At 49.0% G+C, this 15235-nt stretch overlaps 1 protein-coding gene across 4 annotated transcripts in view; it reads left to right on the plus strand.

Moving 5' to 3' along the window:
* The first annotated feature begins 736 nt into the window (after positions 1-736).
* Positions 737-15235, plus strand: part of DOCK11 (dedicator of cytokinesis 11) — a 106641-nt gene continuing 92142 nt past the window's right edge. For 2 of the 4 annotated variants that reach the window (XM_087727756.1, XM_087727757.1), the window contains exons 1-3: positions 745-980; positions 13454-13570; positions 14461-14550. In XM_087727756.1, the coding sequence (XP_087583882.1) occupies positions 873-980; positions 13454-13570; positions 14461-14550 (315 nt within the window). In that variant the 5' untranslated portion in view covers positions 745-872. Of the gene's footprint in view, positions 981-13453; positions 13571-14460; positions 14551-15235 lie in introns of all 4 variants that reach the window. The other 2 variants (XM_087727759.1, XM_087727758.1) reach the window with 2 other exon arrangements.

Consider the following 15235-nt stretch of genomic DNA (forward strand, 5'->3'; position numbering starts at 1 on the left):
TTTATTTTTAATCACACACATACACAAGAGAGCAGGATGAAGGTTTCTTGCTTGGCTCAAAGTTGGTCCATTTTGTTCCGTGTTTTCCATCCCCAAAAACTTCGGAGGGGCTTTTTGGGGGTTTTCCAAAAAGCATCACCTGGACCAACCTGAGCAGAAAGGATGCCCAGCTCCCTTCCAGGGGGGTTTGGTACCCCCCCTTTCCCAAAATGAGCCACATCTGCCCTTGCAGCCTCTGGATAGATACACCTAGGGACGTTTTTTTTTAGGGGGAGGGGTTTGCCCCACCTGCCCCTGGAGACCCTCGGGGGAGTCCCAGCTTTCGGGAGCAGGGAAGGGGGGGGGTCTCCCGCCTTGCAGCCCCCTGCCCTGTCGCCTCTTCCGCGGCCCCCTTGCGGCTCCTGCCGTGCGTCTCGTCCCAGAAAGCTGCTGCTCCACTTAGAGACCCCCCTCCTTGGAAGAGTGGGGGCGTTGAGGGGAGGTGGAGCCTCTAACTGCAATGGGGGGTCGCCCGAACCCCGAAAGGCGGCTGAGCGCGGGACCCCCGTCGGGAGGGAGAGAGGGAGGAGCGGAGCCTCACCTGGCCCGGCGCCCCTTCCCCTCTCCGCCCCTCCCTCCCTCCCCGCGGGACCCCCTCCCTGCCGCGGGGACTGCAACGCCCATCGTCCCCGCCCCGCGGAGCCCAGCCGCCAAGCGGGGCGGAGTAGCGAGCGTTCTTCTGCGCGCGGGGCAGCGGCGGAGCTCCGGCCGGGCGAGGCAGGCAGGCAGGGGGCGCTCGGAGCCCTCCGCCCGCAGCAGCCTTCGCCGCTTCCCCCGGCCCCCGCCGCGCCCCGCCCGGCTCTCTCTGCCTTTGTCCCGCGGGCTGCCCGGCCATGGCCGCGGCGGAGGTGCGCAAGTTCACCAAGCGGCTGAGCAAGCCGGGCACGGCGGCCGAGCTGCGGCACAGCGTCTCCGAAGCGGTGCGGAGCTCCCCGGCGCAGGTGAGGCGGGACCGGGCAGGCGGGCGGACGGGCGGGCGGGGAGGAGACCCAAAGGCGCCCTGGACCGCGGGTGGATGGGAGGGGGCTGCAGGGCGCCCCGCCCGCCTCTCCCACCCCCCCAAGAAGGAGAGAGGGGAGAGGCAGCGCCGCGGATGCTCCGAGGACCCCTCCCGCCTTTGTCAAGCCCCCCAGCTCTCCCTCCCCCCTGTTGGAAGGCCCCCCCACCCCTCCCCGCGAGCTTTCCTAGGAACCCCTCCTTCCCCCAAGCCCCTCCGCCCACCCGGCCCCATCTTTGGATCCGGGGTCTTGGACCCTTTCCTGGGCATCGAGAGGCTGAGCATCCAACAGAGATAGATAGATAAATAGATAAAGAGATAGAGAGAGAGAGAGGAGAGAGAGAGAGAGAGACGGGATCTGGAAAGAGAGAGGGAGAGAGGGAGGGAGAGAGAGAGAGAGAGAGAGACGGGATCTGGAAAGAGAGAGAGAGAGAGGGAGAGAGAGAGAGAGAGAGAGACGGGATCTGGAAAGAGAGAGGGAGAGAGGGAGGGAGAGAGGGAGGGAGAGAGAGAGGAGAGAGAGAGAGAGAGACGGGATCTGGAAAGAGAGAGGGAGAGAGAGAGAGAGAGAGACGGGATCTGGAAAGAGAGAGAGAGAAAGGGAGAGAGAGAGAGAGAGACTCTCTCTCTCTCTCTCTCTCTCTCTCTCTCTCTCTCTCTCTCTCTCTCTTTCTTCCTGGAAGCTGTTGGCAATCTGGAGCAAGCCCCCCACCCAAGAGGCCTCCATCCAGCTGGGCAGAGCCAGCATCCTGGACTCCCCAGTGGATGAAGGAGTGGTCCAACAGGGCATCTCTTCTCATGCACCTGCTAACACACCCCCTCCCCTTTCACTCCTACCTCCAGCATCTGATGCTGCTTCGGAGAGCTTCCCCCCCCCCCAAACCCCCGGCCGCCCCTCAAGGAAGGAAATCTGCTCCTCTCACTGACACGTGGCAGGTTTGGGGAGGGGAGGCCGCCCCACCACCCCCACCCCTCAAATATCCAATGGAACCGAGGGCCTGGAAGGGGCCTTAAATGAGCAGAGGCGCCAAGGCTGCCAGAGGAGGCCCAGTCACGAGGGCGGCTCCGTTGGAAGGCTTGAGTTCCTGCGAAAGCCAAGCCTCTTGCCGCTCTGCCAAGGCAGGAAATGAAAAACGTCGCCCACAGCTGCCCCCGGGGGTTGGCTTTTTGGCGGTGCCGTCTTCCGAAACACTTGCGAAGGGCAGCAGGTTCTTTCATCCAAAACGTCAGAATTGAGAGCCAAGAGACCAGCGGGGAAATCTTTTCTAATAGGGATGCCAGGAGGTGTGGGCGAGGGGAGAAGTCTTGGCACTTTCCACAGCTGGGGTGATGGTAGCTGTTTTCCTTTGCCCCGAAGAACCAGGGAAGAGGCCCCTTCCGCTCTTAGATGGAGTGGCTGCAAGCATTGGCCACCCTCCTCCCCCCCCCCCCACACCCCCAGTTTTCCTGCTCTGAAAGCGCCGGAGAGCCTACGTCCATGTGCAGAGAGCGTTTAAGCCTCTTCGTCTGGCAGAGACGGGGGCCTGGCTGAGCTCCGAGGAGCCGAGAGAGGCAGATGGTAACATGCCCTTGGGATGCCCAACAGATGCTGTGAAGGGAACTCCTCTTGAGGGAGATGCCCGTATGAATTTTCTGCTTCATCGAATGGGATTTAAGCAAAGCTAAACTTCGGTTTCAATCCAACCTGGTGGGGCAGACGCTTGCAAACTTGACTTGGGGGTGGGGGGCGTGGGGGGGGGTCAAATGGTGCTTCTTTGGCCTTGTGGTTGGTCACTCTCCCCCCCCTTCTGATAAAATCATTCGAAAACAGATGGAGAACTAGCCAGCTACCTTCCCTGCTTAAGGTAATTGTAATCGATAAATCTGACTTTGGGTAACTTTTTCCCAACAGAATCAAGTATTTTTAGTCACAGTCCTAAGAGAGAGGATGGGTTTCGAACGTTGTTTATTTAAAACAAAGCGAAAGCAGCTCAAATGAAGAGAGGGGCGGGGGGGAATAGCAATAGCAGTTAGACTTATATACCGCTTCATAGGGCTTTCAGCCCTCTCTAAGCGGTTTACAGAGTCAGCGTATCGCCCCCACAGTCTGGGTCCTCATTTCACCCAGAGAGATAGATAGATGATAGATAGATAGATAGATAGATAGATAGATAGATAGATAGATAGATAGATAGATAGATAGATAGATAGATAGATAGCAATAGCAGTTAGACTTATATACCGCTTCATAGGGCTTTCAGCCCTCTCTAAGCGGTTTACAGAGTCAGCATATTGCCCCCAACAATCCGGGTCCTCATTTCACCCACCTCGGAAGGATGGAAGGCTGAGTCAACCTTTGAGCCAGTGAGATTTGAACCGCCGAACTGCAGATAACAGCCAGCTGAAGTGGCCTGCAGTACAGCACTCTAACCACTGCGCCACCTCTGGCTTGCTTGCACCAATGCAAAATAAAATGCTTTATTTTTTAAAAAAATAATAATGGGGGTCTTTTTAGAATGTAGGTTGAAATCAAATCAAAGCACAATCTTACCACATTGCCTTCCAAGCCTGGCCGTTTTAAGCACTCTAGACTTCAACTCCCAGAATTCCCCAGCCCAGAATGATATGAGAGGTTTCTTAAGCTTTTTTTCCTCCGCCTTAAAATGATGGGCTTTGGAGTCCCTTTGGAAATAACCGGCGGCTGGAAGGAAGAATTGCTTTGTTTGGGGGAGGGATGCAGTTTGTCTTGCTCTCCCGTAGCAGAAACAGATGTGGCATGGTTCGATAAACAGATGCTGGCATTGCATTGGCCACAGTTAACTTTTGGGTTAGTTTACACACACAACACACGTATATAGACAAGAGAGTTTCAAGGACCTGATGGTGTGATCAAGCTTATACAATAGTTGTGTGGCGCCATAGATCCTCGGCTGTCGTGTTTTAGGGCTAGCTTTTTTTAATATGGTTTGATATGTTTTTGCCAAGGTGGCGCAGTGGTTAAATGCAGCACTGCGGGCTACTTCAGCTGACTGCAGTTCTGCAGTTCAGCGGTTCAAATCTCACCGGCTCAGGGTTGACTCAGCCTTCCATCCTTCCGAGGTGGGTAAAATGAGGACCCGGATTGTTGTTGGGGGCAATATGCTGACTCTGTAAACCGCTTAGAGAGGGCTGAAAGCCCTATGAAGCGGTATATAAGTCTAGCTGCTATTGCTATTGCTCCTTTTTGCAGTTTTTAAGGGCTGTAATCCGCCGAGAGCCACTCAGAGAGGGGTAGCTGCATAAATCAGAAGTAATAACTACGTTTTCAGGCATTACCGCACTTCTAGAACAGGAAGAAAACGCCCACGTTTCCGTTCCATGACACACACATTCTCTCTCTCTCTCTCTCTCTGGCTGGGTGCCCTTCCTGAATATCCCTTTCCAACTTTCCCTTCTGACCTGGGGTTGGCCTCTTGGATGAAATGTGTTCCTCCCTTGCTCAACTGCCATCCCTGGAGACGGGAGCAGAGGCTCAAAACTTTTCTGGGGTTTCCAGCATAAAAAAAACCTCTCTTTTTAATATATTTTTTATTTTTAATTTTCAAAACAGACACAACACAAAGAACCCTCCTCCTTTACATACTGTAGAAAGTGTATCAGTTGGTTCCAAAAGACTTCCGTGCATCTCTTCCACAGTCATCAACCATAATTCATATTAACTCAAGTATTTTAACTCAGAAGGAATTTATACATATTGCCATCATCATACCTCCATTTTCATTTGACTATCATTGTTTAAACGCCCTTCATGATAAAATATATCAAGATTTAAAACATAACCACATACGGGCATTTCATTTGCTATTTCGAATATCCTTCAATAACACTGAATCCTTGTGGCCTATTCTGGCTAAACATCCATAATATTTAGTAACAAAGATTTCTAATGCTCCTTTCCAAATCACTGTCTACAATTTGCATCTACTTTTCTTATGTTGTATCCATGCATGTGTATACATTGTTATCATTATCCCTCCTTTATTTGACTGTGTCCATAAAGAACCTATATATATATGTGTGTGTGTGTTGTGTGTGTGTCTGTGTGTTGTATTTGTGCTGATAAATAAATAAAGGGAGACTAGTATAGATCTATTTCAAGCTGTTTAGCTCTCATCAGCTAGCCATACCCTTACTGGGATTCGAACCTGTGCTGTATTACATCTTAGGCAGATGTCTTAACCATTAAGCCACAAGGTCCTCCTCCTTATCAGCAGAGCCAGGGAAGTATTTGTATTTATTTGTCTTATTTGTAGGTATGTATTTAGTGTCACAACCTCTGGTATGCCCCAATTATGGGAGGAAGCTAGCTGCTTCCATTCTCTGTCTATCAGCAGTTAGCTTCCTCCCATAATTGGGGCATACGAGGGATTGTGACACTAAATACATATAGATATAGATATAGATATATAGATATAGATAGATAGATAGATGATAGATAGATAGATATAGATAGATAGATAGAGATAGATGATAGATGATAGATGATAGATAGATAGATAGATGATAGATAGATAGATAGATAGATAGATAGATAGATAGATAGATAGATAGATAGATAGATAGATTTATTTATTTATTTTATTTTATTTTCCCTTTATTTGTATGCCGCCCTTTTCCCTGGGGGGACTCAGGGCGGCTCACAGTTCAAAAAGGGGGGGGGGAGGACAAACAATTTCTAACATACAGACAATACATCATTATTAAAAACACAACAGTCACACAATTTGAGTGGGGTTAGAATCTTAACCCCAGGCCAGACGGGACAGCCAGATCTTTAGGGCGGCGCGGAAGGACTGGAGGGTGGTGAGGGTCCGGATCTCCACGGGGAGTTCGTTCCAGAGGGTCGGAGCAGCCACCGAGAAGGCTCTCCTCCGGGTAGTTGCCAGTCTACACTGGCTGGATAGATAGAGATAGATGATAGATAGATAGATAGATAGATAGATAGATAGATAGATAGATAGATAGATAGATAGATAGATGATAGATAGATAGATAGATAGATAGATAGATAGATAGATAGATAGATAGATAGATATAGATAGATGATAGATAGATGATACATAGATAGATAGATAGATAGATAGATAGATAGATAGATAGATAGATAGATAGATAGATAGATGATAGATAGATAGATAGATAGATAGATAGATAGATAGAGATAGATAGATAGATAGATGATAGATAGATAGATGATAGATAGATGATAGATAGATAGATAGATAGATGATAGATAGATAGATAGATGATAGATAGATAGATATAGATAGATAGATGATAGATAGATAGATAGATAGATAGATAGATAGATAGATAGATAGATAGATAGATAGATAGATATAGATAGATAGCAAGAGAGAGAGAGAGGGAGGGAGGGAGAGGGAGAGAGAGAGAGAATATGAATGTCTGGGAAATGGAGGCCACTTTTTCCAACCTCCCGTTCAGAAGAAATGATTGCCAAGACTTTCTGTTTACAGAGCTGCTCTCTGTCTGATCTCTTATATCTTGGCTGTGACCCATAAGGGCTTTATTCAGAAGAAGACTAGATGGCTGAGACTGTTGTGGATCTCTGGTGATCCCCGGTTTTCTGTTTTGCTCATCCCTGGTTCAAATCGCCTTCCCCCTGCCCTCTTTCTGGAGAGAAACCTATTGTCTGCTAATGGCGTTAATTTCAGCCTGGCCTCTGCTTTAATTGGAGTCTGCTGTGGGGAGGAGGAGGAAGCTGGGATCTGGGTGTCTGAGCTCTGCAGGATGGCTTTGGGGCGCGATCTCCTTTCATCTTCTTTGAAGGCCTCGGGGGCTCGGTGGAGAGGATAATTGTCCCAAACAGGGATGGCAAAACAGGTGTGAATTTAGGCCGAACTGAAACTGAGTTCATGGGATGAACTTGGCGGAATTTAAGAAGCATCTTTTTGGGTCCTGCTGAATTTCTCGGTTTGGAGGAGCTCCGGAGATCTGACCCATCCAAGGTTTTGGGGGGGAAGGGAAGTAGCTGTTGGCTGCCTGCCGTTCTTTTGACCCATACTGGGGAGCCTACTGGTGGGACCTCATCTCATGTAAGATCCAGCTAGGTTCAGTCTAGAGCAGTGGTGGGTTCCGGATCCCGGTGCAACCCATACGGTGCAGTGGGGCCTGGCGTCCACCACATGAATCAGTGGTGGGATTCAGCCGGTTCGCACCTATTCGGGAGAACCGGTTCTTAACTTTCTAAGAGGTTGAGAGAACCGGTTGTTGGAAGAAATAATCTTTCGTTTTTTTCCCCACTTTACAGGGCTAATCCTGTAAGGAAGGCAGGAAGGAAACATTCTGGTGTTGTTTCTAACCGAATCTTTATTGCCCTGCTTACAGAAACTGCCTCTCCGGTTAACCCTTATTACCATTGTAACAGCTAAGGCGAAGCGCCCATCGACATGAGTGATGTTGACTTGGCCATGGCTACATGGTCACATGACCACTAAGCCCCGCCTACCCACCTGGTCATTAGGACAGAGAACCGGTTGTTAAATTATTTGAATCCCACCACTGACATGAATGTACACAGCGTGTTCATGCGTCCTTATCTCTTGCGATGCCTCCGTGAGCCTCCACGATGCTCCAGTTGCTTGGCAGAGCGTCGCGCTGCCGGCGTGTGCTTCGTGTGCGGAAACGCCGAAGAGCTCAAATACAGATAAGGAGCTCGGGCGGGTGAGCAGGACCTCCGGAGCACCGTACCAGAACGGTACCCAGTGTTCCGGGCAGGCACCAGTACGCCCGTACCGGGACGAACCGCCTGCAACCCACCACTGGACTAGAGATACTCAGAAGAGGTATTCAGCCAGTTTGGACTGGTTTGCCGAAACGGGTAGCAGAAATTGCGGTTGGGATCACAGCCGGCCACCCGTCCTGGGTCTATTTTGTCATATTTAGGGACATTTTTTTCAGCAAAGTGCATGCGCGGAAGGCCGGGCGTAGATAGGGAAATGTGAAATGTGTGCGCGTACACATTTGCAAACCGGTAGGAAAGGTATGTGAAAGCCACCCTTGGAAATACCGTGACCCGTCAAAACCGCGGTCCACTAAAGCGCGCCCGATTAAAGCACGTACCTGACGTCATCAGCAGCGCGACAAATAAAATAAAAAATAAATTAAATAAAAATAAAAATAAAATTAAAGCAAGCCGATTCACATAAAGGTAAGGGTTAGGGTTAGGGTTAGGGTTAGGGTTAGGGTTAGGTTAAGGGTTAGGGTTAGGGTTAGGGTTACGTTAAGCGTTAGGGTTAGGTTTAGGGTTAGGTTAAGGGTTAGGTTTAGGGTTAGGTTTAGGGTTAGGTTAAGGGTTAGGTTTAGGGTTAGGTTTGGGGGGGTTAGGTTTAGATTTACGCGTTAATTTTAAGTTTACCGCTCACAGCGTGCTGTTTTCGTCGTGCTGTGATGACGTCACGTACGCGCTTTCATCGAGCGCGCTTTATTCTACCGTGGTTTTGTGGTGGAACCGGAAATACTTCTCAACTTAATGTCCACAATTGAGCCCAAAGTTGCTAAGTGAGACAGAATGACCTATTCAGTTGTGGGGTTTTTTTGGGGGGGAATCCACCTTTCAGGCTGCTTCATGAAAAATATCAGCAAAGATTAAACCTCAGCAAAAGAAAATGAGTTGAGCCCCCTCAAGAACGAGAGTCGCATCCTTTTTACGGAGAATAGTTGGCTGCTAAAAGTGCCTCCATATTTGTGAGCATTATTTCTACATTCCATTTCTACTGCTGGTTCCCCCTCACCCTTCCCAGCTGCTTTGCAGAATATGGAAGTGAGACTTCGCCCTGCAACCTGTTTTATTTTTTTAAAGCTTCCGTGGCCTCCAAAGGGAGCCTTTTTCAGGTGCTTAAGTACCACTTAAGAGTTTTGATGGATGCCACTTTTGATGCAGGGGGGGAAGAGGCGGGTTGCTTTCCATAACAGCACAAGGGCTCATTAAGGAGATTCGGTTCCCCTTAATGGCCACCTATGATCCTTCGCAGCATCGCATCCTTGCAGAATTAAAATGGAAGGTATCCACTTCGGATGCCCGAAGCTAACCTCCTTTCTTTAAAGGAAAGGGGGAAAAAAAGATGCATTTATGGATCGGTGAAAGCATTCTTGTCCCAGAAGTCTTCAATTGGATCCATGAGTCGTTCCCCGGCCAATAAGAACTATACTAAGTGGTTGCTGGAAAGTTTTTGGTTCGGCAACTAAAAATACCTTTGGATGCTCTCAGAAGGAGCTTCAGATGCAAGCAGAGCTGTAGCCGAAAAAACGAGGAGCTGCAGTTTTGAAACTCGTTCCTGGTGGCAAAGAAAATGTTGTGTCATTGGCCACTTCCTGAAGCATTTCCGCTTCGTTTTTCTTGCAGTCATGAGCAAGAAAAATTGAAAAAAGTATCATTGTTTTCATGTAGTGTTTCCACGTAGAGAAACCATGATTATTTCCATGTAGTATTTTCAGCCTCGCCCACTTTAATTGGAGTCTGGGAGTTGAAATCCACCCATCTTAAAAGCTGCCCAGGTTGGGGGGAAAAAACGGGTTTAGACCAGGGGTGAAATCCAGCCGGTTTTGACAGGTTCTGGAGAACCGGCAGTGGAAATTTTGAGTAGTTCGGAGAATTGGCAAATGCCACCTCTGGCTGGCCACAGAGTGGGGTGGGAATGGAGATTTTACAGTATCCTTCCCCTGGAGTGGGGAGGGAATGGAGATTTTGCAGTATCCTTCCCCCTGGAGTGGGGATGGAATGGGGATTTTGCAGTATCCTTCTCCTGGAGTGGGAAGGGAATAGAGATTTTACAGTATCCTTCCCCTGGAGTGGAGAGGGAATGGAGATTTTGCAGTATCCTTCCCCTGGAGTGGGAAGAGAATGGAGATTTTGCAGTATCCTTCCCCTGGAGTGGGGTGGGAATGGAGATTTTGCAGTATCCTTCCCCTGGAGTGGGGTAGGAATGGAGATTTTACAGTATCCTTCCCCTGGAGTGGGAAGGGAATGGAGATTTTGCAGTATCCTTCCCCTGGAGAGGGGTGGGAATGGAGATTTTGCAGTATCCTTCCCCTGGAGTGGGAAGGGAATGGAGATTTTGCAGTATCCTTCCCCTGGAGTGGGAAGAGAATGGAGATTTTGCAGTATCCTTCCCCTGGAGTGGGGTGGGAATGGAGATTTTGCAGTATCCTTCCCCTGGAGTGGGAAGAGAATGGAGATTTTGCAGTATCCTTCCCCTGGAGTGGGGTGGGAATAGAGATTTTGCAGTATCCTTCCCCTGGAGTGGGGTAGGAATTGAGATTTTGCAGTATCCTTCCCCTGGAGTGGAGAGGGAATGGAGATTTTGCAGTATCCTTCCCCTGGAGTGGAGAGGGAATGGAGATTTTGCAGTATCCTTCCCCTGGAGTGGGAAGAGAATGGAGATTTTGCACTATCCTTCCCCTGGAGTGGGAAGGGAAGGGAGATTTTGCAGTAACCTTTCCCTGGAGTGGGAAGGGAATGGAGATTTTGCAGTATCCTTCCCCTGGAGTGGAGAGGGAATGGAGATTTTGCAGTATCCTTCCCCTGGAGTGGAGAGGGAATGGAGATTTTACAGTATCCTTCCCCTGGAGTGGGAAGAGAATGGAGATTTTGCACTATCCTTCCCCTGGAGTGGGAAGGGAATGGAGATTTTGCAGTAACCTTTCCCTGGAGTGGAGAGGGAATGGAGATTTTGCAGTATCCTTCCCCTGGAGTGGGAAGGGAATGGAGATTTTGCACTATCCTTCCCCTGGAGTGAGAAGAGAATGGAGATTTTGCACTATCCTTCCCCTGGAGTGGGAAGAGAATGGAGATTTTGCACTATCCTTCCCCTGGAGTGGGAAGGGAATGGAGATTTTGCAGTATCCTTCCCCTGGAGTGGGAAGGGAATGGAGATTTTACAGTATCCTTTCCCCTGCCACACCTACCAAGCCATGCCCACCAAGCCACGCCACGCCCACCAAGCCATGCCCACAGATCCAGTAGTAAAAAAAAATTGAATTTCATCACTGGTTTAGACCAACAATGTCCTGGGAAGGGCCTGAAGGCTTCCCAAGAGCTGTGGGGAGCATGGAAAGCAGGAAAGTCTGCAGATGATCCTGGCATCATCGCCTGAAGGGCCAGCCCCAAAGTTCTCACTGTGAAAGGTTCCAGGACCAACCCCGGATGGAGCCTTTTCAAAACACCTGCATAATCGTCATCTGTCAAGGATTATTGCTAAGTGAGGAGAAGGAGAGAGAAAGGTGAAGTAGAGAAGAGAAGGACAGCAGAGGGAAGAAAGGTAGGGAGGGGGAGGAGAGAGGGAGGAGAAAGTGATGGATAAGGTACAAATATGGTGTATGGAGAGCAGAAGAGCCAATAATTGATTTTGGGGAGTTGTTTGTAAGATGAATTGATGTAAACATTTAATAATACAGTACGACGTTGTCTATATAATAGTATCCATGTGGTTTATATCTTATGAAAATAAAAAACTTTATTTAAAAAAAAGGATTATTGCTAAGATCCACAGGGATCTGGATGTTCTCGGATGTTGAATAGATCTGGGCTCGCAACCTTGTCAACTTTAAGCCTGTCGGACTTCAACTCCCAGAATCCCCCAGCCAGCAAAGCTGGGAGTTGACGCCCACCAGGCTTATTAAAGTTGCCAAGGTTGGAGACCCCTGGAATAGATGACCTTGAACTTCACCAGTAGCCACCGTAACTGGCGATGGTGGGACCCCTGGTGGGACAACCTTGGCAGCTTTAGAAGATGGGGAATTCATGATTCAGAGAATTCTAGATTGTGCAGAAATGGACAAGTTAACATCAAGAGTAAAGGACAAAGAAGAGTCTGAATACTATGAAATATGGGATAACTGGCATAAATGGTTGCATAAGGGGAATAAAGTTAAGTCAGCCGAGAAACAATAGGGAAAGGTATAGAACTGTAGGTGAATGTATATAAATATAGAAGCGATAAAAGATTGATATATACAGGCATGATGATATAACAATGTTAATGTGATGATTATAAGATGTTATAGAGCAGTGTTTCTCAACCTTGGCAACTTGAAGATGTCCGGACTTCAACTCCCAGAATTCCCCAGCCAGCGTTCGCTGGCTGGGGAATTCTGGGAGTTGAAGTCTGGACATCTTCAAGTTGCCAAGGTTGAGAAACACTGTTATAGAGGGGGAAAAAACAATAAAAAAAATTGCTCAAGAGATGGGGAATTCTGGGAGTTGAAGTCCACTTCTCTTAAAGCTGCCAAGGTTGAGAAACGCCAGCCTAAAATCTCCCAGCTGTTAAAATATGGTTTGAGGCAAGTCATCTTCCATTCTTCTTGTTTATCTCAAGATTTTCCTTTGCTTTTCACTGCTAATACAAATAAGACATTCTGGCTAAAATAGCGCGTGTTTATCTCATGGGCAGCTCTGTTCTTCTGCCAGGAGTGGACAGCAGCCAGGGCGTTGGCACGTGCCCAAAAACAAGGAAAGAGGATTGGCTCGCGGTTGGCACAGGATGGGGCAAATCCACCACTTTGGGGCGAAATGTATTCTCCAAGCATATCGCCTTTTATCCAAGAAGGAAAAAGCAGAAGGGGCACCAGCCGGGGATGGCAAAGGGTTCTCCCTGGGTTGCGCCTGGCATCACAACCTCCAGACCAAAGAAACCGTCTCCTTTTTCATGGGAGATTATTTTAATTGTAGGCATCCGAGCGTCGTTGTCTTGCTGTGCACTTTGTTGGTTTAACGCGGATTAATCCGAGGGCCTGGCACTTTTAGAAAATACGGCACGACTCCCTGCCCGGAGGAAGATCCAGTTGCCAAAACCAGGGAAGAAAAGAATAGATAATAGCAATAGCTGTTAGACTTATATACTGCTTCATAGGGCTTTCAGCCCTCTCTAAGCGGTTTACAGAGTCAGCATATCGCCCCCAACAATCCGGGTCCTCATTTCACCCACCTCGGAAGGATGGAAGGCTGAGTCAACCTTGAGCCGGTGGGATTTGAACCGCTGAACTGCAGATAACAGTCAGCTGAAGTGGCCTGCAGTGCTGCACTCTAACCACTGCGCCACCTCGGCTCGTACTAAAGAAGGCAGATGGAGGCAGGGCAATGATAGGCAGAATGTGTGTTTATTTGGAGAAGACACAAAAGGGGATTCACGGCATCGAGTTGCATAAAATGTAGCCACTGCTGTAGCCTCCTGGCCCAAGGCTTGGACTACAACTCCCATCTGCTACATCAGGTGAGGTGGCTGGAGACCAAGATGGCATCCCATGGTCTATGGTGGCCCATATTTTATAGTTTGGGGTCTGTTCCCCTTCTGCTCTCTCCTCCTACGGTGTTGGTTCCACCCTACGCGGGGATTTTCCTTGGGTCTAACGAGGCACGTGGTTTTCCCTCTCTCCCACCAGGAAAAAACGAAGGTGAGCCAGCCTTTGGACTACGAGAATGTGATCAGCCAACGGAAAGCGCAGATCTACAGCGATCCCTTCCGGGACCTGCTCATGTTTCCCATGGAAGATGCCTCAGTGAGTTGTTCCCCATCACTGTGGGGTGTCAGGCGTGGGGTCCCCACCCAGTCCCTTTCTGGGGGGGGGAGGCTCTATCAGGCTGTATGTCAGCATTCCAAGTATCATGTAGAATTAAATCAGACTCAAAGGCAAAACTATCCTTAAAGTTCCAATTTAATAAAGAAGACGTCTTAGCACATCTGTGTTAATCCCAATACTGGAAATGACATCAGAATTCCACCCAGTTAAAAGTTCTTGATCTTGTCCCCACACCCACAATCCATCACATGGTCCAATCCTCTTCTTCCACGCTGGCATCCACACCCAGCTTCTTCCGGTCAGGTGTGCTAGTGTGGAGACAAAGGATGACCTTGGTTTCTAGTAAAGAATGAAAACAATACATTCCACAATCCTACTCCTGTCTATTCCCCCCTCCCATCAACTCTACTAAAGAAACAGCATAATGAAATAAGAGAAAGTGTGGCAGGCCAAAATTCTAAAAGGAATGTAATTGCAGGCCTGACACCGTGATCTTTTCACCCTGCCTCCCACACCAAAGAAATGGTGGTGGTTCTGGGACCATGCTTGGTTCCATAGTTGGCCAGTTGGAGACACCAGCTCAAAAGGATCCCACAGATCAACCTCAGGAGGCTCTTGGCGGAGAGATTTCTTTCAACAGCCTTCCTTTACAAGGTGGTGTCATGCCTTGGGGCCACCCCCAAGGAGGCCCTGTCCAAGTCAAAACCTAACACCTAACCTAACCCAGAAGCTGGACCTGCCCTCCCTCCAAACCTAGTTAGATGCTTCTGAAAAGACTCCAGCTCAAGCAGGGAGACCCGTCCTCGAGTTTCCTTCTGCCCAGAGGGTCTTCAATCATTCTGGAATCAACCAACCAACTTTCCTTACAGCTCTCGGTTATCAGTCGCCAGAGGAGAACGGTCCGTTCCTCAGTGCCAGAAGATGCTTTGAAGAAGGCCCAGAGTCTCTTTGTCCAAGAGGTGAGACCCCCACTCTCTTCTTGGGGGGGGGAGGGGGGAACCTAAATTGGGCCCTTGGGTTCACCAACAAAAGGGCGAACGACAAAAGCGCGCCCGACTAAACCGCGGTGACAAAACCGCGAGTTCTAAACCGCGCAGACGAATGAGCGCTGAAGCACGCCGACAACAGCACGCCGACAGAAGCGCGCTGTAAACCTAACCCTAACCCTAATCCTAAACCTAACCCTAAACCTAACCCTTACCTTAACTTAAATCGCGCTTCTGTCGGAGCGCTGTTGTCGGCGTGTTGATGACGTCGCGTTGATGACGTCGCGGTTTTAGCGCTGCGGTTTTGTCGGCACGCTTTTGACGGGTCACGGGGCCCTTGATCATGGCCAGAAGGGGGGGGAAGAAGGACCGCTGGCCTTGGGACTACGAGAGTCTCTCTGAGAGAGTGAGTTGGTCTGATAAATACATGACATTAAAGCAGCAGGTTCATCTCTTAATTTGTAGGTGAGGAAGTGGAGAGCTTTCCTTTCTCCTGATTTCTGAGAAGGGATCGTATTCTCTTTTTTCAAAACGACGTTCAGCCTCCTTCCGACGGAGGTCTCCAAATAATTGTTAGAGACGACACCAGAGCAATAGTGAAGGAGAAGCTTTTTCATTCCGAGCCCTTCTTGGACAATTTGAGAGCCCTGTTTGTTAT

The sequence above is a fragment of the Thamnophis sirtalis genome, unplaced genomic scaffold, assembly GCF_051295495.1.
Source record: "Thamnophis sirtalis isolate CommonGarterSnake01/CBP01778 unplaced genomic scaffold, rThaSir2_p1.2 scaffold_13, whole genome shotgun sequence".
NCBI lineage: Eukaryota > Metazoa > Chordata > Lepidosauria > Squamata > Natricidae > Thamnophis > Thamnophis sirtalis.